This window comes from Hevea brasiliensis, chromosome 16, assembly GCF_030052815.1.
Source record: "Hevea brasiliensis isolate MT/VB/25A 57/8 chromosome 16, ASM3005281v1, whole genome shotgun sequence".
Classification (NCBI taxonomy): domain Eukaryota; kingdom Viridiplantae; phylum Streptophyta; class Magnoliopsida; order Malpighiales; family Euphorbiaceae; genus Hevea; species Hevea brasiliensis.
In genome coordinates this window covers 53,350,916-53,367,460 of record NC_079508.1, presented here as the reverse complement: position 1 = coordinate 53,367,460, position 16,545 = coordinate 53,350,916, and the positions used below count along the sequence as shown (strand labels likewise).

Genomic DNA, 16,545 nt, shown 5'->3' with positions numbered 1-16,545 from the left:
TAACTAATAAATGATATGTTTTTAAATTAATTACTTAAACAGGTAGTATTTAGTTTATATATATATATATTGATTATTTTGATTAAAATTAAAAATCATATAAAAAAACTATTTTGCTTTTTAACTCTTACACTTGATTTACAATCTGTAAGCGAAAAATTCCGCAAGAGAGCAACAGGGTTATTACTATACTTATAAATTAATTTAAAATATTATGTCATTAAATTAATAAAATATTATTAATTTAAAATTTTCAATAATTAGAACGTTGTAATTTTTGGTATTAAAAGTTATTTTTATAAATTAAAAGAAAAATAAATTATGAAAAAAATAGTTATAACAAAAACAAATATTTAAAAGAAAAGTAGAAAAATCTATATATACATGTTGAATTCATAAGGGATATCTTTATCAATTTAAAAACTTATTGAACTTTTAAAAAATAAAAATAATATAAATGATATCAACGGTTTTTCCATTTATTAATAATTATTTTTTTTATTTTTTATTTTTTATTTTTTTAATGAAAGCTTATTATTTATTGTGTTAAGATTACCATAATTTTTAATTAGGAAGTGGCAAAAATTAAAATATAATTTTTTTTTTAATATAAGAATATAATTTTTTTTAATATTTAATTTATTTAAAAGATATTTTCTAACTTAAATCATAAAGTCGCTTATTCTTCTATTATTTATTGTATTAAAATTGAGGAATTTTTCTCTCATAATATTAAAATATAATATCTATAAACTTTTCAAAATATTTATTAGAATTATGAATCTAATAAATGTATAATTTTAGTTTATAAGCAATAGATAATTAAATTTGATTTACTCTTAAATTTTAATATCATTGTAATATATTCAATTTATTTTTCAATAATTAAAAAATATTTAAAATCATATTCATATGCATTTTTTTATATGCTAAAGTTATTCCCATAAGAACAGTATTAGGTTTTTTTAAGATGGATTAATTAATTTATTTTTTTAATCACTATTAATATTATTTTTTATAATTAAATTGTAAAATTAAATATTTTTTTAAAAAACTATAATTTATTCATTACATTATAATAAGTAAATAATAAATTTTATATTATTAATATTAATTAGTCTTAAGTTAAATTATATATACATAAAAAAATATGTAATATAGTGAATGATTAAATTTTACATTAATTGAATTGATTAACGATTTCAATATAATATTTTATATCGTCACAAAATAGAATTGGATATATTTTTAGTATAAATATTTTTTATTTATTAATTATATTAATATGATAAATAAAAAATAATTTCAAAAAAAAATATAATAAATTAAAAGAATAAAAGCTACAGCAACGCGGTGTTTAAAGCTTGTAATTTTCTAATTTAGTATCTAATTAAGAGTAATAATTAAATTTTATAAATAAAAAATTGAAGAGAAACATTTTCTTTTTCTAGAACATTTATCCAAAAAAAGCCATTAAAGAATTAAAGATTGTATTTAAAAAAAATTATCCAAAAAAATTAAAGATTATATATATATATAAAAAAAAAAACCAACTACGGTTACAAAGTCTACGGCTCAATGGAAAATAAGCATCCGATAAATCCTTAATCACACTCAGACCAGCTGGAATTTTTAACAATTTCAGTTAATTAAAAATCTTAATCCAATTCCATCCCGATCTTGTCTCTCACTTTCTCTTAATTGTTAATATTCGCCCCTCTTGTTTTGCCAGATAAAGTGGCCTCAAGAAACCAAAACCCAAACTGATGCCAGCAAAATTCCGAAAACAAGAAACCAATTTGCTGACCCGTTTCCCTCTATAATACGGCTTTCTATCTCTCCGGAGCACAGAGCCAGAGGGATAGATACATTTTTTGCAGCGATCCGGCTTTTCTTTGATGGCTGCCTACCGTTGTGTAGACTTTTTGTAGTGTCTTGTTTTGAGAGCGGCGGAAAGTGGAAAATGCAGAAGCGGAGATGGAGGGCGGTGGTGGTTTTGCGAAAGTTGCTAACGTGTGCCATATGCGCAATAACGATGATGGCTCTGCTCTCTGTACACGTGCAGGTATTCCCTTCCTCCAAGGTTCCTGACTTACCTGAACCTTACAAGCTTCCCACTACCACCACTCAGGTACATAAGTGTATTCTTTCCCCCGCCCCCCTCTCTCCTTAGAGAATCTCGATTAGGGTTTGTTCTTTGGCTTTTTCCAGAAACTTCTACGATTTTATTCTTTCCGCTGCTTGATTCATTGTACCTGAATTTTCTCTCAGTTTTTTTTTTCGGCTACGGGTTTTATTGGTTTATTGATGTATTTCTTTTTATTTTCAAGTCTTGAAATTGTTAACAAATTCTTTTTATTGAAGAAAGGAATAATTAGCTTTTACATATTTTGTTATTTATTAAAGATTCTTCATATTACTTTTTGTTTACATTTTCCGTTAAATTTTCTGGTTTTTTGTCCTATATATGGAAGTTTTTTTTTTTTTTTAATTTTTATTTCACTGGTATGATTTCATCTGTATATTTTGTGTTCTCCTTAATTCTTTAAATATTCCTCCTTAATTTTGCTTCTCCTTTTTTCTTTTTGAATTGAATTTTCCCATTTGACAATTTTTGTAGCAGCTTGATGTCAATAAATACTCAAGAGTGAGCATTGAACAAGAACAAAGTTGGAGCAAAGAGCAAACGCCATCCCATTTGTCCAAACCACCTCTTCCTTCTCACAAGGTCTTTATATCCTTCTGCTTTTTCGTCTTTCAGTTGATTTCCTTGTAAAGCGTAGAAAATTTTCTTTTTTAATGATTAAGGAAACCAAGGCAATGCTAATAACAAAGGATAAATTTCTACTTCTTATTGCCGTTTTCTTATTACTGCCATTTTATTGCATAGTTGCGGAGACCTGTGGATAGAGTCTCATAGATTTAGGTTTATGTTTTGATACAAAGCAGTCATGCATCTTTCATGTTTTCACTCCTTTAGACTTGACAGTTGGATGGTGCTAGGGGAAATTCGGATTCCAAGCTATGGAAGCATCCACCATATCGTGATTATTGGCCATGTGTGGAGCCTAGTTCTAACTATACATGTAAGTTCTGTTGCAAATTTAATTTTCTTTTGCGTTCTTCTGAATCTCTGTGTACTGAATTTCCAATTTTCTATTGTTTCTCAGTTCCTGGGGAGTCAAAAGGTTACCTTCTCGTTCATACAAATGGTGGGCTTAACCAGATGCGAGCTGGGGTCTGTACTCTGTATTTATTTTCCCTCTCTTGAAATTATATGTTTTCAATATCGTTGCCAGCTGCAGGTTTATCAAACTAAAAAAAAAAAAAATGAAGTATTAATCCTTCTATAGTGATATTTGTTGGTCTTTTCAAATTTATAATTCTTCTTATGTACTTTTAGTGCTGCATATAATTGTAGGAAAAAGAGGCTGTTATTATGGGACTATGTCAACCATGAGAATATTTCCTCAGTTGTACCCATCATAACTGAATCAAGTCTTGTGCCTTTCTCTGCTTTGTTTTGGTTATCATTTAATCTTCTAATATTAATGTGGTCATGAGAAATTTAATTTATTAATGTTTATTTAGATTTTTTTAATTGATTATAGTTAATGAAATTTTATGATGTTCTTTTTTTTAAATTTTTTTTCTCTCTGGGCATTAGAGCTTTGTCATTGTTGAATTGCAGATTTGTGATATGGTAGTTGTTGCCCGAATAATAAATGCCACTCTTGTTGTTCCAGAACTGGATAAAAGATCATTTTGGCAAGACACCAGGTAATTTCTATATTATGAAAATTTTTTATCATCAATTTGCATCAGGGATTCATGATGCCATAATCTGTTTAGTTTGTTTGATATGCAGCAACTTTTCAGATGTTTTTGATGAAGATCATTTTATCAGTGCTCTAGCCAATGATGTAAAAGTCATAAAAAAGCTTCCTAAAGAAATGGTTAGTGCTGCCAAAATAGTTAAGCAATTTAGAAGCTGGTCTGGTATGGACTACTATCAAGGGGAGATAGCAAGCTTGTGGGAAGATTATCAGGTATACCTATTGAAATGCTTCATTTGCTTTTGCTTTCGGTTTCCTAGGGTATTCCTGAATGAAATCATGCATCACTACTTTTTTGGCAGGTTATTCGAGCTGCCAAGTCTGACTCTCGCCTGGCAAACAACAATCTTCCCCCAGATATTCAGAAGCTGCGTTGCCGTGCTTGTTATGAAGCCCTCCGTTTTGCGCCTCGAATTGAAGAGATGGGAAAAGTAAAGAACTAAACTTTTTTGCTTATATTGATTCTGGACTCTGGAGTGACTTTTTTCACAGCATGTGCAATGACTGTCATTGAAATTTTAGTTACATTTGTGTTTTAGATATTGGTGGAGCGAATGAGATCGTATGGTCCATACATTGCTTTACACTTACGATATGAAAAGGACATGCTTGCCTTTAGTGGATGCACACATGGTTTATCTAGTGCTGAAGCTGATGAGTTAAAGAAGATTAGGTACTATATATTTGTGCCTTGTGTTCTCTCATAGATAATTCAATATTCAGGCTTCTTGCATATGTAACTTTATCTGTTACTTGCAGAGAAGAAACTGCGTACTGGAAAGTAAAGGAGATTGATTCTAGGGAGCAGAGATCCAAAGGTTATTGCCCTCTAACTCCAAAGGAGGTTGCTATGTTTCTCACTGCACTTGGATACCCCTCAGACACCCCCATATACATTGCCGCAGGAGAGATATATGGAGGTGATTCTCGCATTGCTGATCTGCAATCCCGCTATCCTATTTTAATGAGCAAGGTATGCTCAAATGTGATGACTTAATATATTTGCTTGTTTTGTTGCGTTCAAATAATTGTTTTGTGCATAGTATGATTTCCAAATAACTTTCTGATTGCCATCTCTGAATAATGCTTTATCCTTTTTAAGTTATTTACTTACCTGTTGTTGTTGTTTTTTAGAGCTAACTGTATAATGGAACTAAGTTGAGGTGTTTTTAAATTACAGATGTTTTTAGGCAGAAGCTAGCTTCAATATCTAAAGCAATTTCAATCATTGTTAAGTGATCTCATGGACTGGAGCAATTCAACAATTATTATTTATTTGTGGCAGTATAAGTTCAAAATAAGCGTTTTCTTGTAAAATTATTTGTTTAGGGCTTAAATATTTTCTTCACTATACAGGATACACATGCTGACACATTGTTTTGAGTTTTGGGTGGAGATGGGTGAGGGCTACATCATGTTAACTCAATAAACTAAAAACTTAAATCTTAAATTTGCTACACATTGTTGAGTTTTGAGTGGAGATGGGTGAGAACTACTACATGTTAAACGCAATCAACTAAGTCTATCCAAACTTGTTGGGCTCTTACATGGATCCTTTTTCTTCATTTAGCTATTACATTTTAAGAAAAGGTTGAAATGTTTATGCTTAATGACTGGCATGCTAATTAAGATCCTCTGATCATTTTGTAGGAAAAATTGGCATCTGTCGAGGAGCTTAAACCATTTACTAATCATGCTTCTCAAATGGCTGCGCTTGACTATATTGTGTCCATTGAAAGTGATGTGTTTATTCCATCATATTCTGGAAACATGGCAAGGGCAGTGGAAGGTCACCGTCGTTTTCTGGGACATAGAAAAACAATTTCTCCTGATAGGTATATGAGAGTTTCTCTTTCTTTTTTTGTTCCCCAAGTTTTAATTTTTTTATTGAGTTTATTTCCTGCAATTACTGTGATTGGAGTTGTTGCTGAATATTGTCTGTTTGTCCATCAGGAAGCAACTTGTTCATATGTTTGACAAAATTGAACGAGGAAAACAGAAAGAAGGTGAAGATTTATCAAAAAAGATTATTGAAATGCACAAAAAACGGTATGTCATTTTGGGCCATTGTGAATGTTACAGTTATAACTTATAATACAAGTGAGCTTCTGGTTCTTTGGGTAATACACAGTGTTTGCCCATTGATGGTTCTGATTAGAAAATTGCACATGTTAAAGATAGTCTTGGTTTTCTTTCCTTTATCAACCAAATTGAATGTTTTAATTTTGAACAAGGCCAAACTTTTTGTTCCTGAATTAGGTTATTGTGTATTTTGTTGGCAATCTGTTATTTACTGTGATCTCATGTTTGGTCTTTAGATGTAGATTGGATGTGGGCCTTAGTTTGGAAAAGTTTCTAGGTCCAATGCTTACCTTTCAATGAGCCACTTGTTGTTCTTTTTCTTCTTATCTTCTTCTTCTTCTTGTTTATTTGATTCCTCGACCTTTCTTTGCTGGAGGGTGTTTGGTAAATGCCACTGTGCTAATTGTAGATGGGAAAGAGTTTTGCCAATAAGTTAAAAGAGTTTAGGGTATCTTCTGGGCTATTGTCATGGTTATTCAGCTTATATTAGATAAAACTCAAAAGTGCTGTGGGACCAAACTTATGAACATTCAGTTTTTCCATTTTATTTCTTCTGTTGAAAAAAGGTTTTAATTTGATGACTCGCAAATATCCTAAATTTGACTGAGTCTTTTCTATATTGGTTGCACAGGCAAGGATCCCCAAGGAAGAGAAAAGGTCCCATCTCAGGAACAAAGGGTATGGAAAGGTTTCGTTCCGAGGAAGCCTTTTATGTAAATCCCTTGCCAGATTGTTTGTGTCGGAGGCAATCACCAAATCTGAACGGCTCTCTTGTGATCAAGTAGTTTGGACGCAGGATAAAATTTCCCTTTTGGAAAAAATATTCCCTGTGATGGCTGGATACTGACAATTTGACAAGTCAGTATCTGTAGAAGCTTTTACAAACTGGTTGTGCCATCATAAGACTAGGGATGCGGATTCTGTACATCTTGAGTTTAGGCAAGGATGATGATATGATGGAGATGTAGATGACGAATGTATCACAGTTTGCTGCAAGGAAGAAGTGGGCAATACCTGAAAACTGGATTCCCTTTCTATAAAGGAGGAATATAGCAAGTGCATGGACTTACTGGCAAAAAAATTCATCTACTAGCATAAGGATTCGTTGGGTTTATGATACTTGTGTTACTGCTAATCTCAGAAATAACGTTTCTTTTTTTTTTTTTTGATTTTTCTTTATTATTATTATTATTATTCCTCTCCTTTATAATTTGTTCTTCTTTTTTAATGTATTTATTCTATTAATGTAATTCATTGCAATAAAATGAAATAATTACTTTAAACCTCTAGCTTCATAATCTTGCCAACCACAAAATTTCCCCTCGCATTAAAATGGTTGGAATCTGCCCTGGATTTCATTGCTCAGGAAAGCCATATCCTGTCGATGCAATGAAACAAGGTAAAAGTTATGCCTTTTAAGATGGTGCGAGAATCAGCTAGCAATGTGGTAAAAGTTGGGAGCGAGTTGAAGAAATTTGAAATTGAATTTGACTTCAATTCAAAATGGATGACCTAACCTAGCAATTGGAAAAAGAATTGAAAAATGCAAATGGAAAGGAAGAGGAGTTGAGTCGAGGGGGGTGTGGGAGTGTTGGGAAACCACTCCACAATATGGCAAGGATATCCAATTTTAATCTTGCATGCTTTTTCATTGCCTACGTGAATATATGTATGTGTACTGTGATTTAGAATGAAGTGATGACGAGTTTCCACCAGTTTTGATTTCATCTTACGAACTAAATACCAAGCTCAGGATCATTTATATATAGATATTCCGTACAAAACCTGCAAGAATCTGCTGAATTGAATTTGGCTTTTTTTTTTTTTTTTTTTTTTTTTTTTACCACAGCAAGTGTTCCACGGCTGTAAAGGCAATTCTACTGTCATGCATTAATGATTTTCATCATAATTAGCTGTGAATTCTCCTGTTTTCATCGTGTTGTGATCACTTGTCGATTCATATTCATTGCAGGGGAAACCTTAAGTTATTCCATCCATTCTAACTCTGCCACTGAACAATGCCATGACATACGATAACGTCAGACCATAAGCCTTGCCTGCGAAAATGCTATACGGATGTTAAGCAACTCCTTTTTCTTCATATCATGAACTGGAATAAAGAAGAAACAATATACTGATCTCTTTCTTATTAAGCTTATAGGTTACAAAATCTGGGGCCCCAAATGGATCCGCAAGGTTCAGGTATCTATTATATGATACATACATTAATCTCATATGTGACTTTGTCTACAATATTTAACTGAAGAACGAAATTCAATTCTTTGCCACCTTGCTTAACAACTATCTTAATTTCCTTCCATTTTTACTGCCTGAAGCGCAGAGATAAGCAGGCCTGAAAACAAAGGACTCTCCGCAGCTCCTGATTTACTAGAGGAAGAAAAGTAAGAAATAGATTCATATTCCAAGGGTGGATCAATCTCCTTCGTAGATCTTATACAATAGCAGGTTATATATGTTAAACATCACCAAATTTCATGCTGCACGTAAGTGGACATCTTGAATGAGCTAAAAATATGCAGACAAACAGAATATGATTTATCAACAGGGAAGGTCATTGCCCTTGACTCAATGTTTTTCATTCTGTGTAGCAGAAAGTGCGGTTAAGTCTACATTTCTAGATTCTGCCATCCGCAAGTGTAGTGGTAATGAAGAGAAAGGGAGCTTATTATACACTGCATATGGTCCAAACAAGATAATGAAGAGTTGCAGATTATTAGACTTCGGCCTGAAGCCTTTGGTCGCAACGAGATTCATAATCGCCTGACCTTTTTAAGTTTTTTTCTGCTAATTTCAGCTCGGGATTGCATACTTAGTTCCAAGTTCTTAATCTCTCTATCCCTGAATGTCTGCTAAACAATACGTGCCGCTGATCAAGAGGTTATTAGGGGAAAAATTACACAGTGAAATGTACAATGATTATAATATAATCATTGATTTGGTCCTCCAATCATGATAATCTAGACTTGCCAAAATTGACAAGTTTTGAAACACTTACTGGGCAATGAAATCTGTCAAATTTTAGTTCAACTTTACAAGCAGTTCAGCCACACGGTAAAATGGTCAAGTTGAGGACTGTTTGCTCTTGCTTAGGACTGCAAAATTCAGTTTTAACTTAAAAAATCAAACTGAATTAATTTAATTTTTCTTTTGATTCTTAAAAAATTAAACTGAAACTAGAATCAAACTAGTCCAAAAAATATCAAAACTGACATTGAATCAGAATAAATCATTTAATTCAGTTTAATTCAAAATGAATTTTCTATCAAAAAAACTGAATAACAATTTTAATCTTTGAATTTAATCAAACCAAAATTGAAATCAGATTGAAATTGAAATTAAGGAGACTTCATGATTTTAATCTTTAAACTTGAAAGCCAATTCTGGTCCAGGCCGGCCCTTGGGCCACCCTACTCACCCAATTCTCATAGTCCAAACTTAGATTTTCCTCTATCCATCAATTTGTTCAGTTTTATCCTCCAGATTTTAGTTTCTGTTGATATACCGCGCCTGCGTCTCTCATCTCATCCTCCTTTTTTGCCTTAATTTTCATCTCATCTCTTCTCAGGCTATAATGATCAATTGTTCCTTTTTTTTTTAAGGAATTGGCTTTTGTTTCATAATCTGCTCAAGTATCTATACAATTCTATACGATTGAACCTGCTTGATTGTTGAAATTATTGTACACTTCAACCTAGAATTGGATTTGTCTGTTGAAGATTAGAGGGTTTTTTTTTTTTTTTTTCAATTTATTGAATGGGAGATATTCAAAAGCGAGAACCAAAAATGAGAGACTGCAGACACGAGTAGGATTAAACTTGTTTGACCGTTGGAAATTATTGTAAATTTCAATACAGGATTGGATTTGTTCAATTGTTAAAAATTTGAAATTTCTGTTGAAAGGGAGATACACGAGAAAACAAAACATGAGAAATTGCAGATGGGAAGAGGAACCGATTGACCAAGCGAAATCAACTTATTTATTTTTGATTACTCAATTTTTTTTTTAGTTTCTGAACAGACCAATTGCACACCACCCCCAAAAAAAAATTATGCAAGAACCTGCCAAACGGTATAAGACACTTTCCTTTTGTATATAAATGCTTATCCTTTGGAAATTATAATATTTGAAACTTTTCAATTGTTCCCTATTTGAGGCCAAATACGTTAATATGTAGAATTTGTCAAAAATGTAGCTCAAATATAGGTCCCGCCTCAATCAGACTTGATATCTACTCAGCCCGTGAGAATTTAGGAGCTATAAGTCCCAGCCCTCCCATAAATGGCCTCAATGGCTCAGGGATAATGACAGATCCATCTTCTTGTTGGTAGTTCTCTAACAAACATATCATCATCCGTGGAACTGCACAAGCTGTTGCATTTAATGTGTGTACGAACCTTGTTGGAGTGAATTTGCCTTTAACCATTTTAGGATTTGTTGATGTTGGTTCTGATGGACGATATCGAATTCCTAGTCGGCGACTTTGATAGTCTGTACAATTGGATGCACTTGATATCTGTTGAAGAAAACACCATTGTTAGAGAATTAAATGTTTCAACATTGCACTGCAGGCAACTATTAATCAGAAATAGATGCAAAGCAGACTAAATCCACAGGAAATGATTTCTTGGAGGAGAAAGACGAGCAAAATATATAATTCCATACCTCACCATAACGTCCTAAGCCAGGCATCCATGCCTCTACATCAAATTTGCGGTAAGCAGGTGCACCTAAATCTCCTGAAGCCATATCTATAGTTCTGCCCGACAACCAAATGTTAAACAGATACATGGCAAAACAAAATAGTCTGACTTAATGAAGATTGGCAGGACCACCTACTTATAATGTAAACCCAACGAAGAGAAAAGTTCTTCTTCAATTTTGATAAGCTCTTCATGATGAGATTCACTCTCCTCTGGCTGGCATAGAATGAACATTTCCACCTTGCTGAACTGGTGAACTCGATAAAGGCCCCTGCCCAGAAATGCCATTATTTCATTTAATGAGCAATAAATTCCATACCACAGCAGGTGGACAAATGGCATGTGTTTAGTGGCACAAAAGCCTTCCCCAAGACAGGAAAAAAAAATCAAGAGATTGTGATAGAAGAATCATGACCAATGGATGAATGGATTTTGTCACTTGTAATGGAAACTAATACAGAAGCCCAAAATAATTTATCAGCAATAGCTGAAGATAACATAGACCATGTGTGTGCAATCAAAACTTTTTGAATGTAGGACTCCCAGCAAATGAGGCTGACATTCAAGACTTAGATTATCTCATAAAAACATGTTGGTGAAATGAAAAATCAAAATGCAAACATGTCTCATGTTGATAAACATCCAAAAATGATTTAGAGAGTTGGGGCAATATATTGTTGTTGGGAAATTCTTAAAACAAAATTAGGTCTCTGCAATGAAATGAATAATGCTAAGATACCTTGTTGCTGCGCCTGCAGCACCTGCCTCTGTACGGAAGCAATGGGAAAATGCCACATACTTCAATGGCAACATTGATTCCACAAGGATAGAATCCATATGAATTCCTCCCACAGGAATCTCTGCAGTACCAATCAGGCACTGATCACTTTCCTCAACAGAGTAAACCTGTCAAGTGTCACCAAATCATCATATTGCCTTAACTTTGCACAATCTAGAAATAAAAAGGACTCGAGCACTCTCTGTTTGATTGGCTCTTCATCACTGAACCTAGACCCTAAAGCAAGGGCATAAAAGATCCAAACCATAATGCTTCCACTTTATGGCCAAAATATTTAAAGATAGCTTTTTTATGAGCTTCATATTTGACCATTCCTGTTAAGTAAAAAATTAAGATAAAAATAAAGGTAATAAAAACCAAATGGCCACAAACCTGGGTATTATCTCCACGAGGCTGGAAGCCACATTTTTCAACAACCGAAGATCTCACAAGTTCCGGGGTTATTAGAGGTGTAAAGCCCCTTTTCATGACTTCAGAGAGAGTCCAATTGATAAGGCCGATCTCTAGCATAACTGCTTCATTCTTCAGATAATAGAATTTTGATCCACTAACCTGGATAAGCAAGTAAAATGTTAATTGCAAGTGAAACATAAGCTGTCCAATTTCACTTGTCACATTGAAGCCCAAGTAGCTGAAACATTTAAAATTGGATTGATGCTTGATTTCAGAGCAAATGAAAAAAAATCTTTTATGAGAATAATGCCACAACTTGCAATTTGCACTAGTTCGAGAATATCTAAATTTTGCCGCAATGATCAATATAGTAAAAGCTTGATCATATTTAACAGTTCTAATTTCATGTAAATGCTATTAACACTGAAGAATGCCAGTTAAACTATAGGCAGCTTAAGTCGGTCACTTTCTTGACTGATTAATAACAAACTCATATTACTGTGCTAATTAAGAAACAATTTAAGCCAACTTGATAGAAAAATACGGCATTTGCAAGCAATGTGTCAATAGAAAGGACACAACATATGGCTAAGACTAACTATATGATTAACTCTTACCTGACGCTTATTAATTATCTGGTAAAGCCTATAGGGAATGCTTTAATACCTAAACTAAACAGAGTACCTCTGCAGCAGCATCAAAATCAAAGAGATCAAGTTCCTTCCCAAGCTGAAGGTGGTCTTTGATAGGGAAGCTAAATTCACGTGGACAACCCACCTATAAGCAGATAAAAAATGTAAGAAGCTGCAGTAACAAACTCACAAGCACACATTTGGCCTAGAGAAACAGATACAAAATTTTCAGGAATTAGCCCAAGGAATAGCATACCATCTTTCTCACTATTGAACGATCTTCTTCTCCAATAGGAACATCCGGATGAGTCATGTTGGGTATAAATTGTGCTTCCTGCTGAAGTTCATCAGAAAGTTTTAGCAGGTCTTCTTCAAGCATGATGAGTCCATCCCTCAGATTCTTTCCTGAAAGAGGAAAAGAAAGAGAATTCGTCAACTGCACATTAACCAATCACAAGCCAATAACAACCAAACAAACAATAGAAGGCACAACTAATTATGTCAACTGTACCTTCCTCTATGAGTTTTTGGCGTTCTGATGGCTCTAGCTTTCCTTTCATCTTGTTCGCTACGGCATTTCTTTCCCCACGAAGCCTTTCAACTTCCTGCTATCTGGGAGTGACAATTAGATAAAATTGAGAAGCAAACTTATTTTTATCTTGTTAAATTACCATTTTACCAATAATTTTATTATCTTTAGTTTTTATGCCAAACCAACATGCCTCCTGACTCTAAAGCCCATACGTGCAACAGACACTAGTTGACTAAAAAATCACAATTTTTATCACTGGCGGTATTTTGGACCTCTAAATTCAGTTGTGTAGCATCATGCTCATGCATTCTAGAGGCTGCTAAAACTTCTTTCCCACTTTTAAGAGCCTGCAAGGGAGCAGCATTACTGGAACACAAGCACCTAAAAAAGTAAGCACTTGCCAAACGAGAATAAGCAGCAGCTGCAAGCAGTCGTCTAATTGATTGGACACTCACATTTCTGAACAATGCGTAATCATCATATAAACAGTAATATTGCAATATGTCTTCACGAAATCCAAAACGGAAATAAGAAGAAGAAGAAGCTGGACTCTCCTAAACACTGTTTTCGTCCGAATAAAAGTGACGGCAGGATTTTCAAACAAGCATCATAAAATTTTTGAGAAGGAACCAACTTTCTTAAGAAAGGAAGTTTTCCCAGAAACCAAATAGGTAGAAAAAAAAATCCAAGCAAATTTTGTAATTGTAGATTAAGGAAAAGGGGGAAATGCGTCAAATCTGACCTTTTGGACAGCCAACATTTTCTCATAGATCTCAAGCACAAGTTCCAAATTAGCATTGGAGTTCCTGTTCTTTATGTTCAAAGCAACCGCATCCTTATTATCCCTTATCCACTTGAAATCAATCGCCGCCTTCCATTGCGGCTTAACCACTAAATTACACGAAAAGAAAAACCAACAACAATCAAAATCACACTCCGCCTTTTAAAATCCAAAGTAATGAAAGAAAATCAGAAAGAAAACACAGAGAGGAAAATTGACTCACCACCTCTATCTATTGTCTCTGTGGGAGGCGCTGCCTGTACAGCTGTTGCAGCGAGTGCTTTGGTTAGCAGTGTAAACGGAGGTCTTGTTAGGTAGTTAACATTATTACGTCGAAGGAAAAGGGAGTTTAGTGTTAGGGTTTTGGACAATGGCCTTCCGAAAATGAAGCGTGAAGAAGATGAAGAAGCAGGAATTACAGCCATCCTTAGGGTTTGTATGGCCGTCCCGCCAAAATAACACCGCAAGCCCATGCTTTATTTTATCTCTCTGTGTTTGCTTCCTGGTGAGATTGCGAAGAAGAAAAAGAAGAAGCATTTTCTATACCGTAAAAATGGATTTGGACCCTCCCCTATCAATACGGCGCCGTTCAGATCCCCGCAGCCATTTATCAGGAAGGAATTGGGATGAATCATTAATCCGACACGAACTACAAAACACTCATCTCAGCCGTTCACTTGGCCACGAGAAAACACAACAGAACGGAGCTTTAACCGTCCGATTCCGTCCTGGTAAAAGCACAGTGACAGTGAATCGTGGCCGTCCGTTAATGACTGAAGTTGCGTCCACGTTTGCTCCTATAAATAGCGGGCAAAAATAATCAAACTTCTCCTAAACATAACTAACTTTTAGTTGGAGATTTTTGAGATTCTCTCTGGTTCTTCAAGGTACGCATATGTTTCCTTCTATCAATTTCTTTTTTTGGAAATTAGGGTTTTTTTTTTTTATGTTCTTTCTGCCATTTCATTGTAATTATGTTCTCTTAATTGATGAATTTGGGTATTAATGTATTTATTTGAAAGTTTCAAGTTGGAAATTTTTTTGGTCAAATTCTGCAAAACGAACCCTAACCACGGTGAGAGGTTATTCCTGGTAGATTGCCATTTAGACTTCTTCCTTGGACTTTTTTTTTCACTAAAGCATTATCTAGTTTCAAACCTGTTCTTGAATGTACTGTTTCTCCACACTTGAGGTGGTTTGAGTTTTTGCTTGTGATGGAGATTCTATAGTCATAGAAAGATTGGTGCGTTGTCCGATGGGCCTCAGATCTGGCCTGGTTTCTTAAAGGGCTTACGGTGGCCTTATGATTGGTTCTCGGACATTATTACTCGTCGATTTTCTAGTTTTGATTTTCATCTGGTTAAGAGTTTTGAGTTTTCGGTTGGTGTTGCATTCTTTGGAGGTTGTCTTGTTTCTTGCAGGTGGAGCGTGCTTTTTGTGCACGCATTTTTCCCTCTTCACTTAGAGTTTGATCTAGTATCTCATGTGCCTTAGGGATTTAATGGTCAACTTTGGCAATTGGGATTTAATGCATAGCTCCGTGTGTAGAAATTGTTTGGGCAGATTATTTGCATTCTACTTTTTCTGTAAATAAAATCCAATTTACATTGTGATGTGTTGAAAACATTCATGCAATTATAGATGGCACGTACCAAGCAAACTGCTCGCAAGTCCACTGGCGGCAAGGCTCCAAGGAAACAGCTTGCCACTAAGGTAACCTTTTTTTTTAAGTTATCAACTTGGTTGAATTAAAACTAAAGTATTCTTTACGTAATTGTCGTGGGTGTTCTGTGGTCTGAAGTAAAATTTTGTTATAGGCTGCCCGCAAGTCCGCCCCAACCACAGGAGGTGTGAAGAAGCCCCACAGATATCGACCTGGAACTGTTGCTCTTCGGTATGATGTTGAAACTAGTTCTTGTCAATCCAACAAGAGTATCTGTTAAAGTTCTACTTTTGTTCGAAATCCTCGTCTTTGACTTTGTATGAACATGAATTTTCAGTGAAATCCGTAAGTACCAAAAGAGTACTGAACTCCTCATCAGGAAACTTCCATTCCAGAGGCTTGTCCGTGAAATTGCTCAGGATTTCAAGGTAAGTGACGCTGATTTGCATGCATTGCTGAAATCAGATTGGCCTATCAATTTAGAGTGGATGTATTGGGGTTGTGGTTTCTTTGATTATCATAGCACATTTAAATGATCTTGTTGATTAATGTTATTTCTGTTTTTGCAGACTGATCTGCGATTCCAGAGTCATGCAGTTTTGGCCTTACAAGAGGCAGCCGAAGCATACCTTGTTGGATTGTTCGAAGATACGAATCTCTGCGCCATCCATGCCAAGCGTGTGACCATAATGCCCAAGGACATTCAGCTAGCCAGGAGAATCCGCGGTGAGAGGGCTTAAGAGCTCAATTTGCTGCAAGGCCAGCTGATTGTTGGTGATTGGATAGTGGATCTGTTTGTGTTAGGGATTTTACTTTCTGTCCGCTCTTATTTTGTATGTCTAATTGGATTGGCACTTTAAGTTGGGAATAGATTGGATTGGGTACGGTTGATTATTGTTATCAAACCCTGAACAATTTAAATGTTGTTCGATAATACGTTGTTGCTGTGCATGAAATTGATGTCATCTATTGGTTATGAATTTGTTTGATCGCATGTTGTTTTGAACATGTGCCTAGAAAGTGGCCGAATATGAACGTTTATATCATTAATGATATAATGTGAACGTTTTGTCATTTTAAACGTTCATTTTTACTCCATTTAAAA

The 16,545-nt window shown here is 34.5% G+C and overlaps 3 protein-coding genes across 10 annotated transcripts; 2 read left to right on the top strand and 1 right to left on the bottom strand.

Annotated features, from left to right (window-relative positions):
• The first annotated feature begins 1,561 nt into the window (after window positions 1-1,561).
• Window positions 1,562-7,201, top strand: LOC110662857 (O-fucosyltransferase 7). Of its 4 annotated transcripts, none has more exons than XM_021821997.2 (12): window positions 1,562-2,065; window positions 2,624-2,728; window positions 2,990-3,086; window positions 3,171-3,238; window positions 3,692-3,780; window positions 3,869-4,049; window positions 4,139-4,267; window positions 4,376-4,509; window positions 4,596-4,809; window positions 5,487-5,671; window positions 5,790-5,885; window positions 6,550-7,201. In XM_021821997.2, exons 1-12 carry the CDS (start codon window positions 1,964-1,966, stop codon window positions 6,701-6,703), a joined length of 1,554 nt encoding a protein of 517 aa, XP_021677689.1. In that variant the 5' UTR covers window positions 1,562-1,963; the 3' UTR covers window positions 6,704-7,201. The 4 variants fall into 4 exon arrangements, with proteins under 4 accessions (XP_021677689.1, XP_021677688.1, XP_021677687.1 ...); XM_021821996.2 differs by having other exon boundaries at window positions 2,621-2,728; XM_021821995.2 differs by having other exon boundaries at window positions 1,562-2,131.
• A 2,692-nt stretch (window positions 7,202-9,893) lies between these two features.
• Window positions 9,894-14,371, bottom strand: LOC110662854 (serine--tRNA ligase, chloroplastic/mitochondrial). Of its 4 annotated transcripts, none has more exons than XM_021821988.2 (10): window positions 14,004-14,371; window positions 13,739-13,887; window positions 12,976-13,069; window positions 12,721-12,869; window positions 12,517-12,609; window positions 11,812-11,991; window positions 11,380-11,546; window positions 10,777-10,911; window positions 10,603-10,696; window positions 9,894-10,453 (listed from the first exon to the last, which is right to left on the bottom strand). In XM_021821988.2, the coding sequence occupies exons 1-10, from the start codon at window positions 14,248-14,250 to the stop codon at window positions 10,169-10,171; spliced, it is 1,593 nt and encodes a 530-aa protein (XP_021677680.2). In that variant the 5' UTR covers window positions 14,251-14,371; the 3' UTR covers window positions 9,894-10,168. The 4 variants fall into 4 exon arrangements, with proteins under 4 accessions (XP_021677680.2, XP_021677679.2, XP_021677681.2 ...); XM_021821987.2 differs by having other exon boundaries at window positions 14,001-14,367; XM_021821989.2 differs by lacking the exon at window positions 14,004-14,371 and having other exon boundaries at window positions 12,976-13,076; window positions 13,739-13,879.
• A 147-nt stretch (window positions 14,372-14,518) lies between these two features.
• Window positions 14,519-16,374, top strand: LOC110662855 (histone H3.3). 2 transcript variants are annotated; one of them, XM_021821991.2, is made up of 5 exons: window positions 14,519-14,664; window positions 15,419-15,490; window positions 15,595-15,671; window positions 15,778-15,868; window positions 16,010-16,374. In XM_021821991.2, exons 2-5 carry the CDS (start codon window positions 15,419-15,421, stop codon window positions 16,178-16,180), a joined length of 411 nt encoding a protein of 136 aa, XP_021677683.1. In that variant the 5' UTR covers window positions 14,519-14,664; the 3' UTR covers window positions 16,181-16,374. The 2 variants fall into 2 exon arrangements, with proteins under 2 accessions (XP_021677683.1, XP_057993597.1); XM_058137614.1 differs by lacking the exon at window positions 14,519-14,664 and having other exon boundaries at window positions 15,400-15,490.
• The last annotated feature ends 171 nt before the right edge of the window (window positions 16,375-16,545 follow it).